This window comes from Sapajus apella, unplaced genomic scaffold (assembly GCF_009761245.1).
Source record: "Sapajus apella isolate SASKATOON/1434 unplaced genomic scaffold, GSC_monkey_1.0 scaffold33, whole genome shotgun sequence".
In the NCBI taxonomy this organism is placed as follows: domain Eukaryota; kingdom Metazoa; phylum Chordata; class Mammalia; order Primates; family Cebidae; genus Sapajus; species Sapajus apella.
The window spans coordinates 16,735,654-16,748,284 of record NW_022436973.1 but is presented as its reverse complement, the minus strand read 5'-3'; the positions used below and the strand labels follow the sequence as shown (position 1 = coordinate 16,748,284).

Below are 12,631 nucleotides of genomic sequence, written 5' to 3'. Positions count from 1 at the left end.
AGGTATTCCTACACCAGTTTTTCAGATGCGGGAACTGAAGCTTAGAGGGGAAACATATTTTGTGCATGATCTCACAGCTGGCAAGCAGTGGCCCTAAGATTCAATCCCAGAGTTACCTGATTCCAAGGTCAAGACTTTTTATACCTTATAGTACTGCCCTTTCAATTTACAGGAATATGCTAAAAGCATAGATACGCAAAAATACTTTTTTTAAAAGGATAAAGAATATAACTCATGAAAGTCAAAGATGTGATGTTTCCTAAACACACAACGTCATCTAAAATGAGCGTTAGTATGACTTTATGTATTATTCTTAAAGGTACTTTCCCACCATCTACACACATTTGTTAATTATTCCTCCAGGCAGAAAAATATTTGCCTCTAGTGATTCCCATTTTATTCCAAAATATACTTGAGATTTTGGCTAAGTTTTAACAGAAATAACCAGATTATTTAGTATACAAGTAGGAAAGTACCTAAGGACAGAATCATCCACCTGAATGGCACAAGGCTCCTGTTACACCTGTTACGTGTATGATTCTTAGGTTGCCTCAGTAATATGTGGCTTTGGTTCTGGTCAACGCATTGGCTATAATTACCTTAGTGCTAATGTATGAATCTACTATACATATGTGACTAGAGTCTCTAATTTAAAGACATCAACACAGCAGGCAAGAGGAAATCAAGCATAGTTGAAGAGGGAAGGCCTGCCCGGAGGCTGTAGAAAATAGAAAAGGCTTTCAGTCAGTGAAAGCAGGTGCTCAGGCGTTAGGCTGGATTTAGATTCAGGACACATGGCTCCCAGGATAGGCGACAAGCAGTGGGGAATGTCAAAATTGTGTGTGGTTATAGGTATGTCCGTGCGCACACACACACTCAGGAAGGGATCATGTATTCATACAATTCTATTAAAATAGTTATTAAGTCTCTACCACTTGTTTGGGGCACGCCCCTTGCCTTCAATTAGTTTATATCTGTATGGGCAGTTTAGATGTAAATGAAATGAAAATTTAATAGTGACATGAGAAGTTTCAAAATCTTGGTTACAGACTGTAGGTCATGGAAACCTAGTCCTGGAAGAATTGTGCTAAGAATTCGGGAGACAGGTGGATCCATTATCTTGCTCTGTGATTTCAGGCAAGTCAAATCATATCTCTGCATCTGTTTCCTCATTTATAAAGACCGATGCTAGATTAGATTATTTTAAGAGTATAAGTAAAGGCAGATGCTGGATTCAATTATTTTAAGACGTATTCTGGCACCCTTACCACTTTCCTGGACCAGTGAACACAGTGTGTGTGCTTTCTTTCACTGACTAGACCATGCTCCAGGGACACCAGTTTTATTTGGCCCCCACTTCCACTTCTCCTCCTACCTGAGCCTGACAAATGAGCCCTGAGACTTTGAAGCCTATGCTAGGTTTGACAAATAGTTTGCAGGAGTAGTACAATCCTTCTGAGGCCTTTCTTTTTTTATACCACTCCAGGCTATACATCATTATGCCCATAAAATTCAAGTGCACATTTTAGTCTTTCAAAATTATCCAATGTATTTGTTTTCTGTATCTTCCTATTTTCTCTAGATGTCATGAAAGATCAAAATACCCTTTAATGAGTCACATATTTCTGCAATGTTTGAGGCTTTCATTTTTAGAATTAGTGTGCTAGGATAGAAGTAGCTATCCACTTAAGAAAAATTTATTAAGCATCAAGCATGTCAAACCACATTTTAGGCGCAGGAGACATAATACATAACAAGATGTGCTCCTTGACCTTGAATAGGGAAGAGTTTAGTGAGAGTTTTACTTGAAAAAATACTGCAAATTTAAATGTCCCCAATTTCTTTTAGCATCCTTTTTCTCTAAAAGTGCTTATGTTCTACCCAAGATTGTGAACAAGGTCTGACTACTTGTCAGTGGTTTGGCGTCATGGATTTTCCATTTGTCTTTCACACAGCTGACCAAGAAGAGGAAGCTCACCCCGAATTCAAATTTGGAAATGAACTTTCTGCTGATGACTTGGGTCACAAGGAAGCTGTTGCAAACAGCGTCAAGAAGGTCAGAGTCCCCTTTCTTTCATCACTTTCAAGAGGTAGCAGCTGTTATTTATGAAATCTTGGAAATGTGAAAACCACAAGAGAATAAAGTCACCTGTAATTTCCCATCTAAATTGCTTAGGATACAAATCTGTGCTGGGTGACCAGAATTTGACACATACACAACATTAAGTTTAAAAGGACATTTTAATTACTCATTAGGGCCAGTGTTAAACACTACCCATTTGGCCAATGTTCTCTAAATATTATCATTTATTGTGTTATCATAGCTGGGGTGGGAGGCAACAACAGCGTCCCAGTGGTAAGGTTTAATCTTGAATTCATCAGGAAAATGACCCCTGAACATCCCGAGTCCAGCCCTCATTCGAGAACTAGTCCTGCTAATTATAATCCTTCCTCCTAAAGTAGACTTTAAGCATAAAAATGTTTCCAAACATTCAGCCAAGAAAAATAGTTATTCCTGTACTTACCTTTTCTCAGGCATAGTCTAGGCCACATGACCTAAAAGGGTAAAACATTCTTGCCTTCAGCCCCTAGGCAGTTCATGGCCCCCTGTAGCTTAGGGAAAGGGACAGGAAACAGCAAACAAGCAAGTAGCCAAATAACTACATAATTACAACTTGTGATAAGTGCAACTATGAAACATAAACATGAGTGTTAGAGAATAATGAAGTAGAAGGAATAAGGAAACCAGAATGCAAAGGGGCAAGAAGAATTGGCCACGCACAGATAGAGGAATCACTTTCCATGAGGAGGGGCCTCAAAAGCTACAGGAAGGCTTGCAAGTAGAGGGCTCGATGAGGGTGGAGTGAGGAAAGATGAGATGGGGCAGGTATGTGGGAACTGGGTGATACAGGATTTGGGAGGCCATTATGAGAAATTCAAATATTAAGTGAAATGTGACACTACTAGAAAAGTTTAGAGAAGGGGGCAGTGTAACCTGATTCAAGTTCTAAAAGATTGCTGTGATTGCCATATGGGCACCAGTTTAGGAAACAAGAGTGGGAGCAGGAAAAATCAGTGAGACAGTCTGCTGCTCTAGGCCAGACAAGAGTCCCTGATGGTCAAACCAGACAATGGGTACGGAGAGGACTAAGTGGCTTCAAGACATGTTGAGTAATGGGACAGCCTACTGATGGATGGAATGTGGGAATGAAGGAGAGAGAAGAAGTCAGATGATCCTCGAGTGTCCTTGTTTGAGGAACTGGATAGGTGGTGGTACCATTACTGGCATGGGGAAGACCGAAAGAGAAAGAACTCGAGTTTCAAATGGGATGACTATTTGAGATGCCTGTGAAGTATTCAAGGGGAGGTGTTCATATAGCATTGCCATCTGACTCTCTCTCTGGGTTCATTTCCTAACTGTCTAACTTTGGGTAAGTTACTTAACCTCTGTGTACCTTAGTTTCCTCATCTGCAAAGTGAAGACGATAACACCTGTTTCATGGGGTCACTGTGAAGAGTGGATGTTTTGTGACATGTCAAGAGCTTAGCTTGGTGCCTGGCACATGGTAACTCCCGTAAAGGTATTAGTTGCTGGTATATTATCATCCTTTTCATCTTTATCATTGTCATTATCCTCATGATTACTGGCGTCATCATCACACGTTTGTAGAAGACAGGTTGAGCTAGAATTACAAGTTAGGAGTTCAAGAGATCACATTTGAAGCAGTGGAAATACTGAGATGATTCACAGGGAGAGGCAGAAAAGAAGGCCCAAGTGGAGTACTAGTTAAAGGTGGGTTCACAGGAGAGGAGCCAGAAAAGAAGAGCAAGTTATAGCCAGAGACGTAGGAGGGAAATTAGGCAGTGGCACCAAGAAAGCCAAGAAAGAGAACAGTGTTATCAGAAGGATCGAGTGTTTGACCATGGAATCTGTTAAAAAACTTAGACAGGCCACGAATGGTGGCTCATGCCTGTAGTCCTAGCAGTATGGGAGGCCAAGACAAATTCTCATCAGCAAGGGCCGAGAGTGGAGGGCCTGAGTGAGGGTGGATCGCTTGAGGGCGGATCGCTTGAGGTCAGGAGTTTGAAACCAGCCTGGCCAACATGGTGAAACCCTGTATCTACTAAAAATACAAAAAAAAAATAAGTCAGGCATGGTGGTGGGTGCCTGTAACCCCAGCTATTCAAGTGGCTGAGGCAGGTGAATCGCTTGAACCTGGGAGACGGAAGTTGCAGTGAGCTGAGTTCGCGCCACTGCACTCAAGCCTGGGTGACACAGCGAGACTTCATCTCAAAGTAAAATAAAACAAAACCTTAGACAAATTAAATTTAATAGAGTTTAGTTGAGAAAAAAAAAATTTCACAAATTGAGCAGGCCCCAAACCAGAAGAGATTCAGAAAGACTCTGGTGAAGCCATGTGGTGGAAGATTTATTGACAGAAAAAGGAAAGTGACCTACAGAAAACAGAGTGAGGTACAGAAGCAGCTGGATTGGTTACAGCCTTATTTGCCCTATTTGAGCAGAGGTTGAATAGTTGGCCACCTTCGATTGGCTGAAACTCAGTGATTGGCACATGAGTAGGTTACTGTCTGTTTACACATCCATTCAGTCTACAGTTTACTATGTGAAAGTTTGTGGAGAAACCATTAGAATATGTAAAGAAACAGCTTTGGGCTAAATTTAATTTTAAAAATGCTACTGACTACGTAAGAAGACTCAAGAATGTCCACTGGGCTGTTAACATGGAGGTCATTGGCAACGTTAAAGAGATGTTTCAGTGGAGTGCCAGGCAACGTGGTGACACTGGATCACACAGATATGAATGAGTAGAGACTATGCTTTTGAGAAGTTTTGCTGTGAAGGGGAGCAAGAAATGGACTGGTGGCCAAAGGGAACCTGAGGAGCAAGGGAGTGTTTTCTTTTTAGGATGAATGAATCTGGAGTGTGTTTGCAAACTTGGAAGAGTTGCAGTAGAGAGGAAGAGATTAGTTTTGCAGGAAAGAGAGGGGATAACTGCCTGCAATTCCTTGAGAAGGTGGAAGAGGGTGGGATCGCTGTGGTGCAAAGGTGTGGCCCTTCAAAGGAGCTGGAACACCTAATTAGTGAAGACAGTGGATGAAGATGCCGGTAGGCAGATACATTTGGTGATAGGAAAAGGGGAGAGAGTTTGATGAGCAAAGCCAAAGGCATATTGTCTTTACATCCTACCTTTTCTGATATAAGGAATTGTGACTACTTTGAGAATATTGAACACCTACTAAGACTCAAGAATATTGTTTTAATACAAAAATTAGCTGAGTGCCGTGACATGTGCCTCTATTCCCAGCTACTCTGGAGGCGGAGGCAGAAGAATTGCTTGAATCCAGAAGGTGAGGTTGTAGTGAGCCAAGATTGCATCACTGCACTCCAGCCTGGGCAACATAGTGAGACTGTCTCAAAAAGAAAAAAAAAGAATGTTGCTAAAGCTTCATCAGTACTGTCGTAGTCAGTTGGGAATGCTATCACAAAAATACCATAGACTGATTAGTTTAAAGAACAAAAAAATTTCTTACTATTCTGGAGTTTGGGAAGCCTAAGATCAAGGTGCCACCCACTCAGTTCCTAGTGAGGGGGCCCTCTTCATGGCTATGTCCTCACATGGTGGAGAGAGAATAAGGAGGCAAGCTCTCTTTTGGCTTGGCCCTCACAACCGAATTACCTCCCAAAGGCTATCACAGTGGGGATTCAGATTTCAATATATGAATTTGGGAGGGTATGGGGAGGCTGCACCAGCATTCAGTCCGTAGCAAATACCCAGACATGAATACTGAGTTACTCGAGAGTAACCATTCACGCTGCTGCCCCTTACAGATCAGGGGAGGGAGCCACATTGATTATTTATTTTCCAAGCCCCATGACTAAAGCGCTAATTAAATAATTATAATAAAGCATCTAAGTAGGTAAAGACTGTCCACAAAGGAGGGAAAGAGCATTAAGATTAGCCCTTCTGGTGCATAAAACAGTGAGGTCGTCCATGTTATGTCATCAGTAATGTCCTATTTTAGCAAATAAATAGAGTAACAAGTTCACCTATGCTTATTTAAATATCTATGTATGTATGGCTAATACATTTGGAATTTTGCCCTTTAGAGAAGTAAATAAATTATTTCCTTTCTCTAATTAGGCCTCAGATGACCTTGAACATGAAAACAACAAAAAGGTAACAAAATAATTCCCTTGCACATTTAAATTAGATGCATCTAATTTAAAAAATCTTCAAAGGAAGGAATTAAGCATGGTGATAAAATGATTAAATCCTGATAAAATTATAAAACTAGGGCAGGTGAGTAAGATGATTTTTCTAAAAGCAGGTATTTAATGCAGTAAGGCATTTTCTTCATTGGAATTAGAGATTTCATTCCTGCATTGGAACTACATGATCATCAGCAGATTGAACTTGAAAATGAAAATGAGCTAATAGGTCATCAAATCCATATTATAGCATAATAGAAAGGTTGATCTTAGTTCCCACTACATTGGCATTCTGGAAGATCATTGATTAATTTTACACTCCATAACTTCTAGGATTATTATATGATGTTATTAGATACTGGCTTTATTGTAGGGAAGGTAAAGTTACATTTTCACTTTCTTTCATCCTCTACAAAGTTCTTCATAATGATCAAAGTGGTCTTATTTAGTAAGTATTTATGGTTTATCCTACAACACTGAGACTGACAGCCACCGGCAAAAGTTTGCCTGATAACTTGGTTCTCACACTTCAGAGCTTCAGAAAATACTGCCCTGCTACCTGTCAGTCCTATCCTATTTGGAGTTGAGATCCTGTCTTCTTACCCTCTAAATATTAAATTTGAAAGAATCATGAATAAATATGGTCACAAGTCTCTCCCAAAATATTTGTGATTACTTTGTCTCCTGTCCTAGAATTTCATAATTCATAATTGGAGTCAACAGTGTACAGATCGACATTGGTCACTGCCATTTTTTAGTTGTTATGTTAATTCTCAAGGCATCAATCTACACATCTGGTCAGTGGGTAGGACTCTAATCCCCACTACACATCACAAAGAGTGATGAGACCGTGCCTGCAAGAATTCATCCTGGTGCCCAGCACATAGCACTTGGTGGTATTTATTATCATTAAACACACATGGAAGGAATGGACATGGCGCTTGTTTGGTAGGGGAGCAGGAGGGACACATGAAAATGATAAAAACAAAAGCAAAACCAAGTTACATTACTTGATTATTTCAGTTTGAAATAATCAGTTTGATAATTTAGAATGCTCAGATTAAGTCATCAGTTAAGACAAACAGTTTTTAACTCATGCAACTGAAGAGTTTATCCAGCTAGATTCACTCTATGCAGAAAATTTAGCTTTGCAAAGTTCTCAGCAAAAATATTGATCACTTTTGAAGGCATTATTTTTGTTGTTGGTTTTGTTGTTGTTTTTTCTGATTTATCAAGAAATAAACTAATTTGTTTTCTTTTTTCCATATGCAAAGTAATACAATTTCAACATGTCCTACGCAGCAGGTTATTAGATTGCTTTTAAGAATAAGCACTTTTTTATATACTATAAGCCGCATATGTATGTGGCTTACATTCTAGAGCAGTGCTGCAGTGAAGCATAGTCCCCAAGGAGGCAGCATCGTTAGCACCTAGGAACCAGTTACAGCAGTGACTGGCCTCACTGCAGATGACTTCAACAGAAACTCTGACCATGGGGCCCATGAATCTGTTTTATTTTAAAAAGCCGGCCGGGCGCGGTGGCCCACGCCTGTAATCCCAGCACTTTGGGAGGCCGAGGCGGGTGGATCACGAGGTCAAGAGATCAAGACCATCCTGGTCAACATGGTGAAACCCCATCTCTACTAAAACTACAAAAAATTAGCTGGGCATGGTGGCGCGTACCTGTAGTCCCAGCTGCCCAGGAGGCTGAGGCAGGAGAATTGCCTGAACCCAGGAGGCGGAGGTTGCGGTGAGCCGAGATCGCGCCATTGCACTCCAGCCTGGGTAACAAGAGCGAAACTCCGTCTCAAAGAAAAAAACAAAAAAAAAAAGGCTTCCAGGTGATTCTGATGCACACTAAAGTTTGAGAGTCAATATTTTTGACATAGTGCTTCAATTTGTAAAAATATGAATAATACCTGCCATATCTACTTCGTAGCATTGCTGTGAGGTCTAATACAGTAATTTCTTTCTTTCTTTTAAGGTGGAGTCTTGCTCTGTTGCCTGAGACTATCTTGCACTGAGACTGCTCAGTGGTGCAGTCTCAGCTCACTGTAACCTCTGCCTCCCGGGCTCAAGTGATTCTCCTGCCTCAGCCTCCCAAGTAGCTGGGATTACAGGCATGCGCCACCATGCCCGGCTAATTTTTGGCATTTTTAGTAGAGATTGGTGTTTTGCCATGTTCGCCAGGCTTGTCTTGAACTCCTGGTCTCAAGTGATTCACCTGCCTCAGCCTCCCAAAGTGCTGGGATTACAAGTGTATGCCTCTGCTCCCAGCCGGTAATCTCTTGAATATTTTAAGTCCCTTAAAAATCTAAAAATGTCCTACAAATGTAAGATAAGCATAATACTTTTTAAGCTTAATATTTTATGATTATCTCCTTTTGCATTATTTAGAGCTACAACAGACACTAACGTCTTAAAATATCCTTTAGTATAAATTGAGGAAGAAAAAGTCTTTACCTTTCAATTTGTGTGTGTGTAAATTATCTTTAGTAAGGAAATCTGTAGCACATGTTTGTGAGTCCCACTGAAGTCATCAACTTATATGTTCTCTTCCTTGTGCTTATAGGGCGTGGTCACTGTAGAAGATGAGCAGGCGTGGATGGCATCTTATAAATATGTAGGTGCTACCACTAATATCCATCCATATTTGTCCACAATGATCAACTACGCCCAGCCTGTAAAGTTTCAAGGTTTCAATGTGGCAGAAGGTAACACATAAGGTTAAATGCCATCGCCTTTTTTGCCTGATTTTCTTTTATGGTGCTGATGAGCTTTGATCTAACTTGTTGCCGTTTTTCTTTGTGGGCATGGGGTCTGTTCCACCTCACCCTATTTTTGTTTCACAGACCGTAGAAGCCACTTGTCCTTGGTATGTGGTGACATTACGTTGTCATTCTTGACATCACCCACAAGGTGGCGCGGAGAGACTATGGATTTGTTAGCAGTGGGTCATATAGCCTCTTCTGTTCCCACGTGCATTCACAAGACTTATTTTAATCAAAAGCTGGTTTTCAAAAACATAAGTATTTAAAAACTTCATTTCTGGGCTAGAGAAGCCATCATCATCATCGTCAAAAATCTGTATTTCAGGGGTGGCTGTGGCAATTCGGGTACACATAATTTCTTTAATGATTCCCAATTTAATTCAGTACATTTTTTTAAAAGACAGATGTCTCTATCCACAGGATGTTAATGAAAGTAGGAGCTACTGACGATAATGTAGCATTACCCTCCAAGGCCTCGTGATTCAGGGTGTAATGATATTTATTTATTGCTGTTTTTCGATGAGGGTTTGATGGCAGGGTTCCTGAGTCCATCTTTGCTTTTCTTTTACAGAACGCAATATTCATTACAACATGTCTTCTTTTAATGAATCAGTCGGTCTTGGCTACTTGAAGACACACGCAATTGAATTTGTCAAGTATCCTTATGTATCAAGTGGAATGAGTGGGTAACTCAACGTTGATTTGGCAGGAGCCTCTGAAATAGATAAATGGCTAATATATCGTTCTAGTGGTGGAGTTAATAAAATAGTATGTGTGAAAGACTATGGCAGCCATGACAATCTGCCCAAATGAAAATGGTTTTTATAATCCACACAGTGAACTGTGATCTTAAGCATCGTTTGTAAATGTGAAATTTGCTCTGTGCTGTCTACTTGTTTGTCAATGTTGGCCTAGACCTTTGTTGTTTTAGCTCTTTGTTGTTTATTTTTCTCTGCTGTAGGACTATTTTTTTCTGTTTTCCTTAATAAGTTACACAGTTATAACAAACGGCAAATGAGTCGCATTTACCCCAAGGGAGGCCGAGTCGATTCCAGTAATTACATGCCTCAGATTTTCTGGAACGCTGGCTGCCAGATGGTTTCACTGAACTATCAAACCCCAGGTAGGAGCTGATGTCCAGTGACCCCAAATTCCATGAGAACACTTTGACAGGACGGTGCCAGCACTTCCCATCAATTGGCTGTGGGCATTTTTTAAAGGAAACAGACATATGGCAAAGCAATGTGTTATTGGATTTATATAATGGTGAGAAATAAAAAAGCCAAAATAGAGCAAACAATGGTAGAAGAGAATGTGTTGTTATTTAAATTTAATTCCTTTCATAAATGCCGTGACTATTCCTGCTAACCATTATTCCCCATTTAAAATATTTCTCATTTTTCTTCCTTTTGGATCAAAGTTTTTATCTTTGTTTCCAGAGGCAGAATTAAGTGAAAAGAATTTGAGTGTCTTTGTACAGTAACAGCTACTCCTTTCTCCTTTGGCGAATACTCTGACCACTGTGAACATTTGGCAAATATGGCTGACACAGAGGCACTTCACCAGAGAAGAACAGAATGTTTTGGAGTAAACTCCACTAAAACGACATATAAGGAGTTACATATTCTAAGAAGTACTAATGCGTATCTTGGTCTTCCAAAGTATACTCCAAGATAGGTTTTCAGTATATAATGACTTTTTTTTTTCTGGAAGGAAAAGAGTAAATTTTTATAAAAACAAACAAATTTTTAAAGTTTTTGAGGTTTGCTTAAGAGTCTAGGATCACAGTATTAAGATTACAGTTAGCAAAATAGAAATAGGATAGAAATATGCCACAAAACCTGTTCACTGTATATGGTCAGTTCTACAGCATGGTTCTTACAATTGTTAAAATAAAACAAAACCAGAAAACCCTATTTTCCTTCATTTTTTTGCTATATAAGTGTATTGCCCATGCTTCTCAATTTGAGGATTTTTTAAAAATCTGTATTTTAAGAATCTTTGTCCACCTTGTTCCCTGCTATCTGGACTGAGAGGAAGATCCTTTGACTTTCATTCCTTTGGCATAGGCATGAGCTGATTGTACTTCCCACACCTTGGGGGAGCCTCCCCAGTGACCAGAAGCCCCTCCTACTGGAGCCGCCATTCTGCATGGGGTCCCCGCAGTGCTTGCTAGGTTAGACTATGACATGATAGGTACCAATTCAGTCCCTGAGTGTTTATAGTGGGGCCCAGTAACAAAACCCTGATGACTTCACTTACTTAATAAGAGGACAAGTTGTGTTCTCAGCTGTCAGTGAGTCCATAGTACGGATTAAATGGCTCTAAAACAGTTTATTCTCTAGCCCAGCTTACGTTTTATTCTATGATATTAGGTTTAAACACAGCATTTTGATGAGGAAAAAAGTGCATCAATTTACCCATTTCTTTTGCTGATGAGAAGAAAGATTTTATTCACTAACAAGAGAAAAGTCACAAGCCATGCACTGCCAGTGTCTCATGTGTCTCATCATGGAAGCATGCCACCAAGTTTTATGCAATACTTTTCTAGTTCATTTTCGAATCTTTTAAATCAAGTTTCATATTCACCGTACCAGGTATCTCCATTGTTCCTCTCCCGGGGGAACCTGAGACCCAATCACTGTAGCAGGTTGGGTATCTCTACTCACAATACTCATCGAACAATCGTATGAGTCCTATACTGAATCCAGTTTTTAAAGTGATCATTAGCATGATCTTTATGAAAACAAGTTTTATGCTTAATTTAAATGAAACATGAGGTCAATTCAGCATGGAAAAGAGTGTGTCTTAAATAGACCAAGCAGAACCTTGTAGTATTAAGGAGGGACCTGTGGGCCTGGGAGCAATCTGATACCTATTGTTTAAAATCACCCCATCAGGGTCTTTTTTGTCCAGGAAGACAAGATGCTAAATTATTTTTGTCTCTTGACAGATTTGGCGATGCAATTGAATCAGGGAAAATTTGAGTATAATGGATCATGCGGGTGAGTAATGTGATTTAAACTGTTATCACCTAGATTTAGAACTCCATACTACAGCTATAATGAAGCCATGTCATATTCAATTATGGGCTAAAGAATTTAAGCTGGGTTTGAGGGATGGGATAGAAACAAGTGAATTACCTAGAGTATATTTGCAAATATGGATTCTTCATCTACCCCATTTTACTAAGCAGGTTTTGTTTTTTTTAAAATCACAAGTGAAGCAGTTCATACATATCCTAGAGTTTAATTCTCTCACTTTAAAATCAATAGTGGAGGTTTTTATGTCTGGGACAGGAAATATTCCCTGCACACTTGAGTATTAACTACAGATATAGGTCTTAAATATGTGCGTTTTACTAGGACAAATCAAGAAATGAAGTTAACTTCATATGTAATAAAGTTGTGGACATCAAGTTGAATTTCATTCAGTTCTGAATAAACCTTTGCCCTCTATTGATTCTTTTTTTGTGTCTTATAAGTAGCAGTTATCAAACAATAATGCTATGAATATTGTCCTACTTTCCTTAAATAGCAGTCTTGAAAATCTGTGAACCAAGAAGTGAAACAGGAAATGTTAATTCCACAGAAATGCTGAAAGGTTAAATGAAAATATAAAATTAGAA

The 12,631-nt window shown here is 39.6% G+C and overlaps 1 protein-coding gene across 15 annotated transcripts in view; it reads left to right on the top strand.

Moving 5' to 3' along the window:
- Positions 1–12,631, top strand: part of PLCB4 (phospholipase C beta 4) — a 393,998-nt gene that overhangs the window by 320,878 nt on the left and 60,489 nt on the right. For 8 of the 15 annotated variants that reach the window (XM_032295442.1, XM_032295436.1, XM_032295434.1 and 5 more), the window contains 6 exons: positions 1,956–2,056; positions 6,165–6,200; positions 8,805–8,946; positions 9,575–9,659; positions 10,002–10,126; positions 11,957–12,008. In XM_032295442.1, the coding sequence (XP_032151333.1) occupies positions 1,956–2,056; positions 6,165–6,200; positions 8,805–8,946; positions 9,575–9,659; positions 10,002–10,126; positions 11,957–12,008 (541 nt within the window). The remainder of the gene's footprint in view (positions 1–1,955; positions 2,057–6,164; positions 6,201–8,804; positions 8,947–9,574; positions 9,660–10,001; positions 10,127–11,956; positions 12,009–12,631) is intronic. The other 7 variants (XM_032295438.1, XM_032295444.1, XM_032295440.1 and 4 more) reach the window with 1 other exon arrangement.